We start from the raw sequence: 19,948 nt of genomic DNA on the forward strand, positions 1-19,948 counted from the left end.
CCCAAGGAGAGCCAGCCTCCTTGTCATCTGGTCCTCCTTGCCTGCTGGCCCCTCTGAGCCCCGCCCACCCAGGAGGACTCCAGGCAGCCCAGAGCAGGAGTGCCTGGGGGCAGATGCACGAAGGGCCACTAAGTCCACTCTTTGCACAGGCCAGCACTGTCCACCACCCCAATCCCTCAGCTCTTCAGCTGACCAGGGGCAGCCCAGAGATCCTTCTGCCAGGATACATGTGGGGCCCACCCCAGATGAGAGTTGTCCTGGTGTCCAGAAAGCTCATCCCAGCAATTGGAACCTCGGGCCAGAGTCCTGCACCCTCAGGACTTCCTCCTGGGGACAAATCCAGGCCTCTCCTAAGTGAGAAATAACCCCAGGAAGGGCAGACTACAAAAAAAGAGCCCCTTATAAGGTGATATTGGGGAACAGTAGTGTAGACCCTTCAAGTCTAATGCAGTACTTCCTAAATGACCTCCCACGGACGCCTGGGTCTGGGGCTGTTAACAGATGTTACGTGAAAGAGTCTGTCTTCAGATCAGCAAGCCTGGGGACAAAACTTAGCAGGTTTCTTTACCACTTTCTTTACTACTTTCAGGAGACCTAACCATACTGACATCCATTGTGCATCTCCTCGGGTGGGATGGGTAGGTACGTTTTCCAAATTTGATGTGAGTTAATGCTCGTAAAGTGCTTAGACTAGTGCCTGGCATACAGCAACAATTTCCATGAATGACAGTTATTATAACAGAACCTGTTGCAGAAGAAGCACCACCTGGCAGGCAAGAGCGTTTTGGAGCCAAAGTACCTGAGTTTGAATCTTGGCTTCACCATTCACTTGGAAAGGCTGCTTAACTCTTGTTCCTCAGTATTTTCTTCTGTAAAACGAGGCTGTCTCGTGAGGTAGTTGTGAGGGTGAAATGAGTTAGTACATAAAAAGTGTTTGCAGCAGCACCAGGCACAGCGTGAGTGCTCGAGATAGGACAGCTTCTGCTGCAGCTGGTAGTTCACAGTCTCTGGCACAACTTGGGTCCTCAGAATTCACTTCGTGCGATGCTCATTTAACGGCATCTTTCTCTGACTTCTTCGAAACGGTATGTTTCCCCCAGAAGATCTAGCCAGAGCTCCTATCCCCAGTGGAAGGGGCCCAATGGAGGGAGCCTGACCTGCTTTCTGAAAGGTCTTGACCTCTGGACTGTGTCCATCTCTCTACGGGAGACGTTTCTCCTAGAATATTCTTACCTTCCCTCAGCCAAACCTAGAGGTGTTCTGGATTGCTGTACACCTGGGCCCAGGAGAGGATGGAGTGACAGCTGTGCAGGGACAGCTGCGTGGGGAGAATGAGGTAATGGACACCACTTCTGTGTCCTGGCAGCAAGACCAGGTGGAATTAAAGGGGAGGTACCTTGCGGCCCAGGACCCCACCCTCCAGCTCAGAGGTCCTGCATGTCAGGGAACAAGCCTCTTGCCACAGGAGAAGGTGCGCAGATGGGTGTAGAGGATGCAGCCTGAGGGCTTCAGACTCCAGCTGATGAATGGGTGAGAGACATCAAGACCACATGCCCTTCGTTATGCATACAGATGCCAGGGTAGATATTTCTCTAGGGGATGGGAACAGGGCTGTCCTGCTGTCCATCATCCAGGGAAAACTGCAGCCTGGGCCAAGACCTGAGGCAGGCATGGTGGGGTTGGCAGGCACGGCAGGCTAGACAACGGTATAATAGGGCCTGGAAAGCAAGGCGAAGGTTGCCCTGAGCAAGGGGCAACTCGGCAAGTGATGGTGGTGGTGGTGACCTTAGGATCCTTTCATTTGTCCATTTATTTATTCAATTGATCAACCAATCAATTCAATAATATTTGAATGTACCCGTTATACTCCAGGATCTCTTCCTAGAGAGTCCGTTGCTTTCAGCCTCTGCTTCCTCTTAGTTTTCTCTCCCTGGCAAACTCCTACTCATTCTTCATAACCCACCCTAAATCTTGCCATCTGTACAACCCTTTGCCAGCTCCTCCAGGTGGACTTCTGCACTTTGGGATACATTTCTGCATCTCAGCACGCCCATATGTGTATGGCAGTGTCTGTGCATATGTCCTTGACCCCTTGCTGTAGACTGTGTGCTCCCTAAGAGCAGAGACCCCTGCATATCCATCCTGGTAGTCCCAACTCCTGGCCTCTTCTCTCCCAGCTACAGAAAGAATGAGGTATGAGACTGAGCCATTTGAGGCAGTGCCCCAGGTGGTTCAACGTGCCAGTTGCACTGCTGGATGAGGCATGTTTCATAGGGCTGTGGTAGCCTCCAGGGTTGCCACTGTCATTCCTGGAGATACTCGCTTTAAGGATTTATGATACTTTCATTCATAGTGTAATTGATGGGTGATGTTCTTTATTCAGGTCCTACTGAAAACAAATTCCCAAGGTTTTTGTTGTTATTCATATTAAGGTGGGCAAACTGAGACCAGAGAGATGCAACAGGCTTCCTGAGGTCACACAGCAATTTGATGGGTGGTTGAGATAGAGACCAGATCTCTTGTCCTCTTGCCAGATGCTCCCTCATCAGCTCTTCTTTCTTGGGTGGTTCAACCGAATGAGAGGAAAGAGATAGAGGAATGGGGAATAAGCACATCAGCAAGATTGGGCTTCTACAAAGGACACAGGTGTTTGCCTGGGGGCTTTAGTGTGTGTCCCAGGGATGATGGGGGCAGCCGAGGCCTAAGCACTCAGCACCTACTTTCTAGACTGGCCTTGAAGCAGGGCGTCCACCTGGGGAATGAAGTTGTGGATGCCAGGATAGCTACAAAGAAAGAAGCAGCCCAGGGGCTGGGCAACCAAACTCAAGTCCCTCCTCTCTCCCACCCAGGGCACGACTGTGCGTATTATCACCGCCATCGATCAAGATAAAGGACGTCCCCGGGGGATTGGCTACACCATTGTCTCAGGTAAGGCCTAGGCTGTCCTTCATCCCCCACCATCACCCTAAAAGAGCCACTGTAGGAGTATCAGGCTCTGTGGGGCTACAGAGAGGTCCATGAGTGAATGTGATACAAAGGGACCTGCCCCCAGGGACAACTCTGGCCAAAGGACCCAGAAAAGGGACTTACTGCGTGAAGAAAAAAGGAGCAGGGGAGGAGGAGGAGGAGCTTGGGATGAGGCTAAGATGTCTGGGGACTGCTTGGGTGGTGCTAGGAGCCAGGCGCTTGTGACGCTGTCCAAGGTCTGAGGCATCTGGGCACTTAGGGGCTCTGAGCCTGGGTCATTGGCGACTCCCACCTAACCTCCTGTAGTACTCTGCGTTTTGTTTTTCTTTTTTTACTCAACAAAAAAGCAGCAGTTTCGACATCATTTTAGAATGAATAGAGCTGCAACTTTGGCTAATTTCATGTTCTTTTCACATTTCTGACCATTAGAAATTTATGTGTCATCTGGAATGTAGTGGGGGAACCGCCTAAGCCCTCCTCTCCCACTTGCTCTCTTGGTTGAACAGAATAGTGACCAAATGCAGAGAAGGTTCTGGGTGATGGGATCCCTGACCCATGTCCCCACCCAAAGACTGATGAAGTAGCAGCTCCGTTTGACTGTCCCAGGGCTGGGTTACTTTGGAGCAAGGGAGCTGGTGAGAGGTCCATGAGAAGCTGCTCACTCACACACAGACACTGTCCCTGTCCCTTTCCTCCAACCCCTACCCATACATGGCCTACCTGCTCTGCCCACTAGTCAGTGAAGGGTCAGCCTGGTGCACCTGGCCAGGCCAGACTGATGACCAGAAGGATGGCCAGCCATCAGGCTAACATCCACCCCATTGCACCTCCCTACCACACCCCAAGGACAGGGAATGGCGTTTTGGGGGCATTTACTTCCTTAAGCTCAAGAGACACCAAGGTGTAGCAATCAAGAACATAAAGATGGAGTCTTGAGCATATCACTGTGGATAAGTTTCTCTCTCATTCATAAGATGGGAGCAATAAGAATGCCTACCTTGGGTGGTTTGAAAGTCAGAAGACTAAATATATGAAAAGAGCTTAATTAATATATGTAAGGTATCTTGTGTTAACTTTTATTATTACTATTATTGTTGTTATTATTGTTATTACTGCTAGCAGCTAATGATAGATACCCTTGGGAGCCTGGGGTTTAGCTGGTGGGAGGGAGCCCCCCTCACCTCTTTGGAAGTACAGGAAATTAGGAGTATTACAGGATCCCTATAAGCTGCAGCTGCTGACATGACTATTATTGTGTCTCTAAGCCCAGGGGCCCAGAATGTAGATCAAATGCCAGACAGGATCATGTGCAGAGCAGCAGCAGTGTGGGTTTGGGCCTCTGTTCTCTCCATCCCACTTCCCCATTCTGATGCTCAGCACAGCGTAAACATGTACTTGTACTTGTGGAATGAGTGAATGAATGTGCAAATGAATGAATGAATGAATGTTACTCTAAGTTAGTGGGTTTTCAAACTCCAGTATGCCCAAGAATCTCTGGGGTTCCTACCAAAAATGCAGAGTCCTTGGCACCCATGGAGATGCTCATTCTGCAGGACTAAGGTGGGGACCAGGCATGGTCTTTAATCACAGTGCCCCAGGCGGTTCAAATGCAGGAGGTCCTTAGGCCAGGATATGGGAAAACCAGTCCTAGGAAGGAAGCCGTTCTGTAGGAAGGCAGAGTCCCCTGGGATTGGGGAGCCTCTCCTGGTAAACAGAGGAAGAGGGTGGCCCAGACTGCTACTGGTCTCTTTCATGAGTTTTTCAAACTGGGAAGCAAAGCAAATGCCTCCCAGTGACAAGGGGCTTATGCTGGAGATCAGAGGGAATACCAGTGAGCCCCAAGGGTGATGGAATCAGGGAGTCAGAATAAGGTGGCAGTATGAATGAGCACTTGGCTGGGTGGGGGATTGTCTTTATCTCATTGCCTCTGGGCTGATTCCAGACATATTCCAGCCTGGATCGGAGTAGGGAGCAGGGAGCCAGGATCTGGCCTGAGGTCATGGCCAGTCCAGAAATTCCTACAATGACTCTAGGAGGTCATCCTCCAGAGCATTGGTCCATTCCAGGTCTATGCTGGGTTCCAGACCACCAGCCCCAGACCCTCAGGTCCTCTCCAGCCTTCAAAGATAGCCTCAGCCAGCTCTACCTCCTCACCCCCTCCCCTTGGAGCAGGAGGCTAAAGGGTGGAGCTGCTGAACCTCCAGTGTCTGGGCTGGGCTTGGAGGTTAGAGTCTAGGGACAATTGCTTGGGGCAGTATTCTATGAGATTTCCAGGGACATAGTCTCCTGGACCAGGTTCACAAGTGTAAACAGGATGAGAAAGGAGACCCCAAATGTGAAACTACAAGTAGGGGATGTATGTGAAGGAGGGGGCAGGAGGCAGAAACTTCTTGAAGGCCTGGAGCACTTAACACAGCTTTATAGGATTCCCACTGCCAGCACAGATGTGCCTTGAGGGCTTTTAGAAAGGATGACAAATGGGTTTCCTCTCATATGCCAACTTTGATTGATTGGTAATGGCTGCCTAAAGAGGACCGTGAAGTCTAACGGGCTCAGTGCAGTATTTAATTGGCAGAGTCTCCTATGGGTGTGGAAAGGGAGAGGGCAGCACCTGTGGCACATATTTGCTCTCCTTGGTAAGATAGCACTTGGACCACACATGCAGAGTGGCCTTTATGGTCCTTGTATTTGTCGCCACCTGACCCCACCCAAATCTTTTCAGATAGCTTAAGGAAAGGGCCGTCCTTCTCTCTTTCTTCCCTTCCCATCCTGAGCACCTGGCTCACTTGGCTGCCCACCCACCTGTTCCCACCCACCCATCTCCTCTGGCCCTGGGCTGGCATTGTCTCCCTGCAAACCAGCCTCAGTGTGGGTCTAAAGCAGGCAAACCGGCTGTAGGGCAGAATCCCCAGGGGAGCAGTTGGCAGAAGGTTAGAACTTGGCCTCATCCCTACTTTCCTCAGCCAGTGTAGACACTGCTACAAAGAATACTGTCTGACAAGTGCCTGATCTCACATACCTGCCTCTCTCATGACACTAAGTCCCGGCCTTTTACTGGGAGATTTGGCCAGTGCCTGTTTGCCTTGAAGCAGGAAGAGAAGATGCCCCAAAAGGGCACTTTATGCTGACTGCCCCCAAGCTGGCCCTGAGTGCTTCAGCTCTAGGTGCTTTGAAATCATTTTCATTTGAAAGACTGAATGGACGGAGGGCCTCTGGGGCTCCCAGAGCCAGGTGCAAGTCCTGAGGGCCACTTTGGGTGGCCAAGTCTCTGGGTGCTTCCAGAGCCTGAGCAGGGGCTGCCTCAGACAGCACATGGGTGGACACAGGCCTGAGCCCACAGTGATCCACGGCACATGGTTAACCTGTCCAGCTCCCTGTGGCCTCGTACCCTCTGGGCTGTTTATCAGCCCTGCAGCTAGGGGATTTATGACTGCACACCAGTGCTTTACCCATTACTAATGACCCCTCTGTTTTGCCAAGAACAAAGAGGCCTTCAGAGGTAAGTTACGGCTTCATTGCCATCAATTTGTTCTCAGCCTCTTGTGGCCAATCTGAGGCTGAAGAATGACAAGGTTCTTTTCCACAGAGGACCTGGCATGGACTCCATCCTTTCCCTGGGCCTATGCCTGTCCTGATACTCACCAAGGGCATCACTTCCTCTAGAGCCATAATGGTGCTGCAGCCTTCATCTCCAAGAGCCAGCCTAGCCTGTGGTCTGAACAGAGACTCTCCTCTGCCAGACAAAGCCATTCTTGCTTCAAGGGACAGCCATGCCCCACTTTACCACAGAGCACTGGAGTTGGAGTCCAGAGTTGTGGGTTTGAGGTCCATCCTGCCACCTACATCAGTGTGTCCACACAAGGCATTTAACATCATAATTCTCATCCAGGAAACACCGTGAATAATCTCTAAGGCAGATAAGATGGTGCCAGAGAGACTCTAAAGAGCCATAAAATATTAAGCATTATTATCAAGGAAAGATCAGGGCCAAGTGTCCTTGGGAGTCCTATTCACTCATTTCTTCCTTCACTCACTTAAGGAGAGAAGTGATTGAGAGTGCAAGCTCTAGGGTCACTGTCAAGCGTGGTGACCACTAACTGTGCTGGCCAATACAGTTGCCCATGTGGCTATGGAGCACCTGAAATATGGCGAGTCTGCCTTGAGATGTGCTGTAAATGTAACCCACAGGATTTTGAAGACTTAGTATGCAAAATACATTGTAAAATATCTCATTAATGTCTTATATTGATGACATGTTGAAATGATATTTTAGATACACTGGGCTAAATACAACGTATTATTAAAATTAATTCACATATTTATTTTTTCTTTTAATGTGGCTACTAGAGAATTTAAAATAATACATGTGGCTCACATTCTATTTCTTTGGGAAGCTCTATTTCTATTCCCAACTTAGACTGCCTCAGCTTGCCTTCTACCATTGACCAGCTGTGTAACCTGAGCATCAGTTTTCCAATCGGTAAATGAAGGTAATAATAGCCCATGACTCACAGGGATGCTATGAAGATTCAGTGAACTAAGATGTGTTAGCACTTAGAAGAATGCCTGTATTTACAGTAAATGCTCTACAAAAAGGACTCTTGCTGTCCACCCACAGTGGGTTGAGGGTCTTCTCTGGGCCAAGAGCCGTACTAATGTCCTGAGAGCTGACTGGGTGTGGCGGGTGGTGAGGCACCTTCGCAACTTCAGGAACCTGCAGTGCAGCCAGGGAGACAGACCGTGATGCCCTGGTGGGTGGAATACTGTGAAGAGAAGCGCGGGCTATGTTGATAATTGACGTGAAGTGATGGCTCCCAGTCCGATAGACCGTTCTCTCTACTTTTGCATGTGTTAGAAAATATCTTTTATAAGAAATGAGAAAGAATTCATGGGAGGGGACCCCTTTCCCAGCCATCACTGGGGTGGGGAGACTCACAGAGTATCTAATCCACCCACTGACTGGTGATCGAGAACTAGCAGGGAATTGTGGAGGGAGGGTCTTTTTCAGGCAGAAAGGTCAGTGTGTACCAAGATCCGAGAGTGAGAAAGTGTAGCATGTCCATCGAGTGGTTGAATACAGCATGTAAGGGAGGCCATGGGGAGAGGAGGCCACAGAGGGAAGCAGAGCCCCGCCATGCAGGGTGTGGAATGCTCAGCTCAGGAGAATGCCAGGCCTCGGCCCTGAGGGCTGTAGGAGCCAGTTCAACAGGGGAGGGGACGTGGTCGGAGTGCAATGTATGAAGCTCACTGTGGTCAGATTGGAGCCAGTGGGTTGGAGAAGGGCAGGAGTGAGCAAGCAGTTCAGCAGGGAAGCTGACCATCACAGTGGGGGAACAGAGACAGACAAATCCAAAGGAGGATGAGGAGGCAGAGCTGACAAGAGGTCACTGGTGGGACAGGTGGGACAGGTGAAGGAGGAGCCCAGAATGGGCCCTTGGACTGAGATACCTTTACAGCCCCCTTAAGCAGAGAATTTGCTTAATTTAACTTCCAACTACTATTTTTCCCAGAGAGCTATCCTCTACTCTCAGCAAAGTGACCTTGAGTGAGCATCAATTTCCCCATCTTTTAACTGGGGCCAATAATATCTTTCTCACAGAGTTGTGAAAATAAAAATAATTGAGACCATTATATAAAGTGAGTGGCACTGGGTGAGCTCTACCCAGGTTGGCGCACAGTAAGCTCTCAACAGATGTCAGCCATTTTCCCTCCTGCCTATGACCCGTCAGACTGCCTTGGAGACAAGCATGCATCATGCTGTCAGAAGCTCGTATTGCTAGCTGTGACCACTCTCATGGGCTGTGAAGCCAGGCTTGCCCAGGTGGTAGAAGCCCAGGTTGAAGTTTTTCCTCAGTCAGACCCACGGACTCAAAGGCCCAGGATTCTGTCCTGCCATTGTCTTCCCACAAGTGCCAGATTTTTCATTCTTACTCAGTCACCCGTCGTAGGGAGACCATCTATCAGAGGCTGTGGAGCAGTGTTTCTAAAAGGAGGTGCCTTGGACCAGCAGCAGCAGCATCTCCTGGGAACCTGTTAGACATGTGAATTCTCTGGCCCCACCCAGGACTGCTGAGTCAGGCGCTTGGGAGTGGGGCCTAGAAAGCTGCTTTAACAAGCCCTCCAAGTGGTTCTGATGCTGTGCGAATGCTCCCCCACCCCATTAGAAGCATTTTCATTTCCCATAAATACTAGACCGATGAGTTCTGTTATTTGATTTTCTCCTTCCCACAAACAGACTCCTCTCCAGTGCCAGAAGGGCCCTCGCCACCTGAGAGGGTAGGAGAATTTGGTGAATGAGTCCAGGCAAGCAGTTTCCACTGTGTCCTTTATGACAGCCCCCACCTCAGCCTTGACACTGCTCCACTATTATCTTTGCAGGTGGGAGAGACCTAACATCTCCCATTGTCCATGCCTGAAAGCCCACATCACTCTCCCCATCTGACCCTGCTTCCCTGGCCTTCTGCAGCTATGCAACATGCCCCAGGATGAGAGGAGGGGAACCCCATTTTGGGGTGCCTGCCATATGTGCAGCAGTATATGAGGGAGGCAGTCACTCCGTTTTGTAGACAAGAAAAGCAAGGCTCAGAGAGTTTACATAGATTGGCCAAGGGTTATAATTACTAAGAGGAAGAGCAGAAATTTGAACCCCAAATCTCTTGGGCTCCAAAATACATACAGTTTCCATGACAACAGTGGTTCTCAAAGTGTGATCTCTGGACTAGCAGCATCAGCTTCACCTGGGAATTATTAGAAATGCAAAATTTTGTACCCCACCCTTAACCTACTGAATTGGAAACTCTGGAGGTGGGTCCAGATGATGCAGATGCTGTTGGTCTAGAGGTCACATTATGAAAAGCACTGGTCTAGAAGAACATGTGATGTCAACAGGGATTAAAGCACTGCCAAGGGAGCAAAAATTTGTTCTAAAGGGTGAAATATCTTACTCTTTTTATGTATAGACATAGATATACACACAGATACGTTGTATTTGTGATATTGAAATTTCAGGTGGGTGGTGGGGAAGTGATTAGGAAAAAATGTCTCAAATGGTGGTGGGGGCTGGAATAATGAAAAAAAAGGTCAAGAAACACTGGCCTAGAAAAAAGAATAGGTGAGCAGTATCAGGGCTGCAACTCCTCACTCCCAGCTTGAAAGGCAGTGGTCTCACCGGGAAACCTGTCCAGATATGTTAGCGAAGGACAAAGCCCTCACTCGCCACTCTCTAGATCCTACTTTTAATGCTACCAAGTGAGGCAGGCAGTTCCTTGAAAATACAGTGAGTGCTTTGACGTGAAGGCTGCATGTGTGTGAGTGTGTGTATGTGTGTGGGGTGTGTGTGTGTGTGTGTGTATGTGTGAGGAGAGGAAGAATAATCAGACACAGTCAGACTTGCACACACCCTCACCCCCCACATATGCCAATAACTGAACCGGGCCCTTGGCCATGGCCTGGTGGGGGGTGGCTATCACAGGAGATATCGTTTGAAACACATCAAAGCCCTCATGATTAAGCTGCTTGGCATTTTCCTCCCCCAAGAGAAGTGAAAACTCGGGAAAAGCAGACCTGCTTTGGATATCTGAATCATACGCATGGCCCCTGCGGGGTAGCACTGTGGGTGCCTGGAAGCCCCAGAAGCTTCATGGCATCTGGCCGGGCATGGAGGATAACGGCCCCCCTGGCTGGAGCCCAAAGGTGACTTGGGAGAAGTCAGGGCAGATCAGAGTCGGGTGGTGGGGCCAGTTAGTGAAGGGCATAGAAAACAAAAGACGTGGGTTCTTGAGTGGGGTTGGGATTGAGGAGGGTGGATATGGGGTTATCAGAAGATATGGAGTTATCAGAATTCTGGATGATTGGAACAGGCAGCACTGTAATGAGGGCGATCTGCTAACGGGCTGCAGCACCAGTCTAGGGGAAGACTAGAGGGGTCATTGTGGAGATAGATTGTACAGGAAGAAAGTCGGCAGGCTCTGGTGACAGAATGAAAATAGATGGTGCAGGAAAGAGGAGACAAGCTTCTCATCTCTGAGTGTAGGTTTCTGGGGTCCTGGTAAAGGCCTAGGCAGAAACGGACATATTCTTAAGGAAAGCTGATCTGTTTACACCTGTGACTGCCTAGACCCATGTCAACGCATGTGACAGAACTCACCAATCCCATCCCAAGGCAGACATCACTAACTGATCCCAGCATACTTTCCCACTGAGCCTGAAAGGGTTGCCAAGCCTTTCTTCCCCAGCCCTCCAGCAGCAACTAACACTTAATGGGCATTCTCTTTAGAGCCAGAATGAATGTTTCCAAGGTTTACCATTATATCTCATGGTTCTCTTCTTTTGAAAATATCTAGGGATGGTGCCTGGGGGGCGCGGAGGAGGGGGAGGGCAGTTTATATTTGATTATACAAATGCACTGGCTTACAGTCCTCTCTTACCACCATACCCAAACAACAATGAAATATCACACCAACACTACGTTCCTCCTGAGGAACCACAGGAAAAACTGGGCTCTTCTCCCTTGATCTTCTTCTTGTCGGCCTTGCTCTTGCTCAACACTCTTCTGTGCCCTCCTTTGTGATAAACCAGAGAGACTTGTTCTTCCTCCCTCCTTTGATGAGGCCCTGTCTGCTCCTTGTCAGTAACCATGACTTCCATTGCTTCTTTCCCATGAATTTCAGTGGTCAGTAGACTTTTAAGAGGTTTCACTGCCACACGGTCTGAGACCCTCCCTTTCTGCATCTCTTCTCTCCCACACCCTCCTCATGGACAAGAGTCTCTGTCCCTTGCTCAGGATACTATATAGCCTCCTGGATGCCCCATGTACTGTGGGAGTACCCCAAGACCTCCCTCACTAGCCCAGCCAGAACTTCTGCTACATCTTGAGTCTCCCTCCCCAGCTGGGTAGAGAGTGGACTTTGGCTCCACTCTAGGTACCACTTCTCTTCTGCCGTGCCCAGAGGCTGGCAGACAGTCATGGCCGAGATTGCTTCTGGGGTCTGAGGGTGATTCTAGTTCATGAGCAGAGGTTGTTTAGGGGGAAGTTCTAGTCTGATTTCCCTATGTCAACAAGCATTTGTCTTATTTTAAAAGTTAACTCTTTCCCACTTTTTTCTCATCTCTAACGTAATTGCTTTGTATTGAACTTCCTAGGGCTTTGAGATCTTCGGAGAATTATGAAATCGGCCACCATTTATTTTGCATTTTCTTTCTCTCCTAACTTGGCTTACCTCAAGCATACAGAACTGATTTTGACATAATTCTTCGCTCATGATCAACATTGCTCTCTATGCGTGGCCCTCTCTAGTTTCATTATTAACTTTTAATAGTATTGTGGGCGCCTGTGAACCCACCAGCCAACCCAAGGCTATCACCCATACTGCACAGCTGCCTGGGTCCCTCTTCCAGCCCATCTCCTGCCTCCTTGTCTCTACAGCCATATTTTTGAATCTTGCATTTTTTCATTCCCTTGCTCTTAAAAAATATTTTGTCATATATACGTGGATCACATATTGCTTGGATTTAGCTGTCTTTGAACTTTATTTAAAAAGTACCATATTATACACAGTCTCTTGGGACTTGTGTTTTCTTTTCAATATTATATATCCAAGGTCCATCCATGTTTTTTTGGTATAGGTATTATTTCATTTTTATTACTATATATTATTATGTAAAAGATACCACAGGTAATCCATTTTCCTATTGGATTTCCTATTGATGGGTATATGAATTGATTTTTGCTATTACAAATTGTGCTGCTATGAACATCTTGTATATTTCTCTCTGAACATGTTTGAGAGTTTGCCTTGGGCTACATACAATATCTCTCACCCCCGCCATAACCCCAGAATGTGGCTGGCCAGAGCCATTTCACAGATAAGGAAGCTAAAACTCACAGAGCTAATGAAACGTGCTCAGAGTCACACAGCGCATAAGTCACAGGCTCAGGATTCAAGTCCAGATCTTCCTGCTTCCAAAACCCACACTCTTTCTGCCATCTTTTATTATTCTGTCCAAGAAACCAAGCGATTTGTGTCAACCCACTGATCTGTGTGCTAGACTAGAACCCTAGGATTCATTCATTCATTCATTTAACCAATGAATATTAATTGGGTGCCCACTGTGTGCCAGGCTTCATGCTGGACCCTGGGGACCAACTGTAAAGAGAACACCACCATCACTGCCCTCATGGAGCTCACATTCTAGTGGGGAAGAGAGATAATAAATAAGTCAGTAAAAGCAGTGTTTGCAGGCTGTGCTAAGCACCAGGAAGAAAATACCAGGGTGAGGAAAAAGTAACTAGGGTGAAGGCCCATTAGGAAGGCTGGCTGGACTAGGGAGATCCCCAGCCTAAGTGAATGGGAGAAGGTCTTGCCCCTCCCACCTCAGAAAGGTCTCAAATATCTTTGAGGGGCTTCGAACCTGAGATGAGCCCCTCTAAGCAGCTCGGATTCCCAGCTCCCTTTTTCATCTGACACCCTAGATGACTGCTCGGCTTTCCAGGCAGCCCCCAGCTGGGGCTAATCTGAAATAAAAGTTTTTATTTATCTAGCTTGATACCCAGTGCAAGGTTAAATCATACAAGAGAAAAAGCAATAAAAGATAAAGATTAAGCGTAAGGCACCGTCTTAGCCATGCCCTTTTGCAATGTGGTTACAAAGATATTAAGCCTAAAGTCACCCACAATCCCACACTGCTCTTCCTGAGTCTCTCTGGGCTGGGCTCAGCCAGAGCAAGGAGGAGGAGGAGAGGATGAGGCAGGGGCTGCAGGAGGGAGACACCCTGGAGTGTCCTGCAGAGAGGGTGAAGCAGATGGAGTTCTACTAGCTCAACCCATCAGCCACCTCCCGCCCGCACGCAGCTCTGATTCATGACTTCCCCAGAGGACAAAAAATGTTGACATCTGCACCTACATTTCTGTCAGCGTTTCCATGTCATCGGTATTTATCGTGTGCCTGCTATGGGCAAGGCACCCTGGGGACAGACAGCGGGGGTAGCCTTAGTCACAGCCCTTTTTCGTGGCCAGCCTGGTTTGAGTCTCAGGTCACCTCAAACAGGTTATTCCTCCTGTCTGTGCCTCAGTTTCCTCATCTATAAAATGGGACTATTAATAAGGTTTATCCAAAAAATTATGGTCTGGTTGACGACCAGCACATATAAGAAAAGATACTAGGGTTCTTCATTAGGTATGTGGTAATGGAGTTTCTAAAAATACAAATGTCACTGGCTTATGCCCATCTTCCCTGCCTGCAAAACCTAAGACTTCTGCTCTCTGAAGAATCCCCAAGTGTTGCAGGGGCCTCTGTGGGGTGGGGAGGGAGGCAGTTCCCACGTGCTATCGAACTGGTCTGGTTTTTTACTTCTGACCTCTTGTGGGTGTCCCCTGCACCAAGCGTCTGGAGGTGGGTAACTCACCCAGGCCCCTGCTCTCAGCCTCTGGAATAGCCCAGCATCCCCTGGACACTCCATGACCCTGGAGCAGAATGGATCATGGGCAGAGACAGGGCTCCTCCTCTCCCACCAGCTCCAGCCTGTTGTCCTTCCCTTCGTAGGGCCCAGACAGGGCCATAAGGACACCATGCCTCACTCCCCAGTCCCATCTCTCCTACAGAACCCATGTTTTAAAGCAATTTAAAGCAAGAAAGGGGAGGGACCTTTCTTTTAGCCAGAAGTCAGCCACTGAAAGCCCACCCACTAGTTCACCAGACGTGTCCAGTATAGGCCCCAGGAAGACCCCAACTGCACAAGTAATTCACCATAAAAGCCGAAAGCATAGCAGATGTAATGAATACTTCAGAAGGTCAGAAAAGGAAAGGCGGTCTCAAGGGATGGCTGGGGGAGATGAGGAGGAAGGGGAGGGAGGAATCACCAGCCACAGGGCAAGGCGTGAGCACCTTCCTCTCTGGCCCTCACAACCTCTTGCAGTGTGGGACTCACTGAGAGAGCTCTGACTGACAGACTGAGGAGTAATAATAACGTAGCAGTAGGACCTAACACTTCTTGGCCTAGGAACAGATTGAAATGCTCCACCTGCATCAACTCTTTGATCCTCCCAATAACCCCATAAACTCAGTACTACTATTGTTATCCCGTTTTACAGAAGAGGAAACTGGGTCCCAGTTGCCCAAGGTCACACGGCTGATAAGAGGTGAGCAGGGTGATTCCAGAACCCACACTTCTCCTGTGCCCCTGGCCTCATTCTCCGCTCTCCGTGCCCAGAGCACTGATGGGACTGCCTGGGTTTAGGAGTCACTGGATTCAGCTCTGGGCTCGGCTGTCTTCCTGTGCCCTCTCAGCCCCTCCCTCTGCCTCTCTGTCAAGTGCTCTGCCTGAGTCAATTAACTGACTGCCCCCATTCAAATATTTGACCAATATCCTGGAAACAGAGATTTCAGGGAAGATACTTTTCAGACATTGATTGAAGTGAACGAACGTTCCAGCACAGAATAAATTTATTGCTCATAGTCTTATTCTGCTGGGATCTGCTCCATCCCGACCACCCCACCCCCCATCCCAAGGAGTTTTTTTTGTGGGGTAAGTGGGGTGGAATCAGGCTGCCTCTGTTTTCCAGCTCACTACCCGTCCCAGCCCTCCTGCTGCCAGTGCACGGGGACACCCCACTTTGAAGGACCACATCAGTGAAGCACTTTTGAATCAGTGAAAGCAAAGGCTGAAGGGCACTTCACAATATCCAGCAGAGCAAGGATTATTTGAAAGGAGCCAGTGACTGCTTTTTCTTCATAGTGACAGTGGGAATCTTAAATGTCCGCAGAGCAATTTAGTTGAAACTTAAGGGAGCACTTTGCAAATGAGGACTTGAGTCCTAGGATGTATCAGTCCTCTTAGACATCTGTAGGAACAGGAGAGTTATCTGTTCATGACGCAGCAGATGCTTAGTGAGGTTTTAATGAGCCAGGCTCCCCAGCTTCCACGCTTGGTGGTTTTGGGGAGACAGCCTCTAGAATGGAAATTAGAAATGGAAAACTATTTCATCGAGAAGCTTGAGGACTTGCTGGGCAGGTAAGCATATGAAAAGTTGCTCGCCTGTCCGCACAGCATTTGGTGAATGGCTGGTGCTGTCAGTAAGTCCATGGCAATCAGGGGAGCCCAAGAGTGCTGGAGCTAGGGCTGGAGTGAGGGCAGCAGCTTCACCCAGATGCTGATTCCCTAGAGAGATGATTTTAAGTGGCACACGAGTAGGGCATGAAGTAACACCGAATCACACAGTGAGATCGTTATTCCGTTCTCAATTCTCTTTCAGAATTTCTGTCTCTGTCAGTTCTGTCTAGGAGCAAGTCCAGTTGGGTGCTCACACCTTTAATGACTCTCTTTCCCTGGTCTCACCTTCCCACTTAACAAAAAGAGAGCCAGATGTGAAGCTGGTGCAGCTAAAATCTAACCATATAGGCTCATTTTATCCATTTTACGATCATCCTCTATCTATGGCCAATGAACTGGGTGTCCATTTGGTTCATCCTCTTTTAAATAGATTCTTTTAGAATGATATTTAAAAGAAAAAATTGAATAAAATTAAAGAAAAATAGTAAATAATAATAATATAAGTTATAGGCAAATATGGTAAAAAATGGGAGGATGGCATCCAAATGACTGAAGATTGGGCACACTGACACAGGAGAATTCTGACCTGAGCCTTTCCTTATCTGTAGAATGAGAGGATGACAGAGTGCATAGTGGTTCCGAGAGTCATGTCAATACATGTAAAGTGCTCAGAACAGGCTTGGCACCTGGTACAAACTCAGAAAATACCAGCCCTCTATTCAATAGGAACACATCGGTGCAGCCACCTTGGAAATGGGGGGAGGGGAGGGCACCGAATCCCACAAGGCGGTATTATTGGTACTGCCATTGGGATGAAGGATAGATGGGGTAATGGGGAGGGTGTCCTGGTTAGGAGGGACCGACAGGAGTGTCGGCCTAGAAGGAAGACTATTCATGAGAGGTCTAAGGGGTGGCAGGTAAACCAACTATGCTGTAGAAGAGGAAAGGTGGAAGATGATCTGAAGGGTCTTGAGGGTCAAGCTAAGGTATGTGGATTGCTCTTTTCAGGGCATCTGTGGTTCCAAGAATCTGAGAACGCTTAGGAAGCTCAGAGAGAGGGGTTTTCTGTGAGACTGCAGGGTTCCTGCAGGAATCCAGAGCAGACCCTCCCCAGATTCAGGCCTCCTGTGTTGAGGAACTAGAACAGCAAGTTCGAGCACACTCTCCTTTCTTACAGTATCTGTCTTTGTTTCCTATGACAGCGATAACAAAAATTAAAAAAAATTACAAACTCTGTGGCTTAAAACCACAGAAATTTATTCTCTTATGGTTTTGGAGACCAGAAGTCCAAAATGAGTCTTACCGGACTAAAATCAAGGTGTCAGCAGGGCTGCTTCCTTCTGGAGGCCCCAGGAGAAAATCCATTTCTTGCCTTTTCCAGCTTTGGGGTGGCTGCCAGCATTCATTGGCTTGTGGCTGTATCACTCCAATCTCTTTTTATCTGATAATATTGTCTTCTCCTTTCCTGCGATCAAATCCTCCTCTGCCTCCCTTTTTAAGGTCCCTCATGATTACATATAGAGAGTAGATAATCCCCCCATTTCAAGATGCTTAATGAATCACATCTGCAAAGTCCCTTTTGCCATATTAGGTAACATTCAAAAGTTCCGAGGATTAGGACCTGGATGTCTTTGACAGCCATTATTCAGCCTACCATGGCATCTCTGCCCCTCTCTGAGCATTTTCTCCCCTCATCTCTCTCTACCCGCTGGCTCCCTCATGATCCCACCTTGTCCATGATGGCCATACTGCCCCTTCTCTATCACGGCTCCCCTTGAAATGTTCTTTCAGCTTCTGTCTCAGTTGTCAACTGTCTCTATAGGCTAGCTTTCCAATTCCAAGTTTCCTAGATGGAGTCAGATTGGCCAGCTCATCATCGCAAGTAGTGTCCACAAGCTATCGGTTGCTTGCAGCCTGAAATGGTATCACCCCAGGCAATTGGTACATAAGAAGGCAGCAGGGTCTTGAGTGGGGCCAGCCCAACATCCATCTAGTACATTTTTAAAGATAGATAGGTCAGTGGGACAGAATAGAGCTCTTAGTACCCAACCCATATATAAATATGGGAACTTGATATATCATAACAGTGGGGAAAAGATGACTTGTTTAGTAGCTGGTGTTGAGAAAACTAGCTCTCTATATGGAGGAAAATAAAGCAAGATCCCTACCATGCACCGTATACCAAGGTAGACTCTAGATGGATTCAAGGCCTCAATGTGAAAGATAAACTATAAAGCTCATAAAAGGAAGGATGGGGTATCTTTGTGTCCTTGTGGTAAAGGACTTCATAGCACCCGAAGACCATAGACCATCTATGAAAAATTGATCTACATCAAAGGATTTCTAATTCGGTAGCAATATATGGAAAAAATTAACAACAGATAACATATAGGGAGGAGATTTTTTGCAACAATTAAAACCAATAAAGGACTAATGCTTAGAATATATAAGGAATCGCTACAAGTCAACAGGAAAAAGTTGGAAAGTTTGATAAGAAAATAAGTCCAAGGGTATTCACGGACTGGGAAACCCAATGACTAGTGGACATATGTAGAGGTGATGAAACTGATGAACAATCAGAGAAATGCAAAAGGCAACTACAGTGATCCACCTCTGCACACCCTACATAGGCACGTGGGCCAGATCCTCCGGCTGCCTGTTTTTATGTGGTCTATGAGCTAAGAATGAATTTTATTTTAAAGATGAGTATTTTTGCAGCTGATTTGATGGTAATAATTTCTATCTTTGAACACCTAAGTGAAATATTCTCTGCCACCAAAATTCTATTCTTCTCACTAGTAGACCTATATTACCAAAAGAAAAAAAAAATGTGTTCAATTATTATTATATTTCTAATTTTATCAAAAGTTTTTGTGGAAGTTAATTTTCTCTCTTGTTAAATAAGTACCAACACATCTTGCCTATTCAACTCTATTTTGCCTCTTAGGCCTGCAGTCTATATTTACTGTGGCCTGTCACAGAAAAGGCTTGCTGACCCCTACGCTAAAGAATACTCTGTATCAGTGAGAGGCCACATACTATTAAGTTAAATCACATGAAATCACCACTTTTGTAGGTCAAAAATGGCCAAATGTCAGCAACTTCATGTGATTCAACTTAATAGATGTACATACAGCAAAATAGATAAATCTTTGAAACCTAGTATTGAGAGATAGAAGAAGTAAAATGGAAGAACATAATACCATGTCTGTAAGTTAAAAAAAAAAATCAATAGCAACGGTAGGCATTTAACAATAATACATGCACATATAGGGACATTTAGCAAAGCACTGGAATTGGTACCTCTTTGGGAGAAGAGAGGAGGTAAAATGAGGGTGCAGGTCAGAAGGAAAACCTAACTGTAGTAACACTAACATTTATTGGATAATCACCATGTGCCTGGTGCTGCTTTAAGCAGCTCACAAATATTAACTCATTTACTTCTCACAGCACCCCAACGAGAAAGATACTATCATTGTTCCCACTTTACAGATGAGGAACCCAAGCTCAGAGAGGTTAAGTAACTTGGCCAAGGCCGCTTGTAAACATAGAAGCCAGGATTTGGACCCAGGCAGTTTGGGCTCTAGTTTTGGAGATAAAATCTGAAGTCCAGTGAGGTGGGTATAGTTCAAAAGAATAAAAGGAGACACAAGAGGTCTGAAGAAGCAAACTCCTTTTCCGCCTAAATCCTGCCCTCGCACCATGCCCAGGAAATCTCTGCTGTTTCTTTCTCGTCTTGCTTCTCTAGAATTCAGAACACCTACCTCAGCCTCTGGGCATCCTACAGGCACAGTAGCCAAAGAGTTAGGAAGTATGGACCCTGTCCCTACATTGACCCAACCTGGAGTGATAGGATGTACCGCTCACAGGAAAAATGACCTACCAGATGCTCCCTGAGAAATGGCTCCTGCGTTATCATGCTGAGGTAGCAGAT

The 19,948-nt window shown here is 47.8% G+C and overlaps 1 protein-coding gene across 5 annotated transcripts in view; it reads left to right on the forward strand.

Annotated features, from left to right (window-relative positions):
• CDH23 (cadherin related 23) overlaps positions 1 to 19,948 on the forward strand; it is a 391,288-nt gene that overhangs the window by 166,438 nt on the left and 204,902 nt on the right. For all 5 annotated transcript variants that reach the window (XM_039872055.1, XM_039872057.1, XM_039872056.1 and 2 more), the window contains exon 9: positions 2,850 to 2,928. In XM_039872055.1, the coding sequence (XP_039727989.1) occupies positions 2,850 to 2,928 (79 nt within the window). The remainder of the gene's footprint in view (positions 1 to 2,849; positions 2,929 to 19,948) is intronic.

This window comes from Pteropus medius, unplaced genomic scaffold (assembly GCF_902729225.1).
Source record: "Pteropus medius unplaced genomic scaffold, Ma_sr-lr_union100, whole genome shotgun sequence".
Taxonomy (NCBI): Eukaryota; Metazoa; Chordata; class Mammalia; order Chiroptera; family Pteropodidae; genus Pteropus; species Pteropus medius.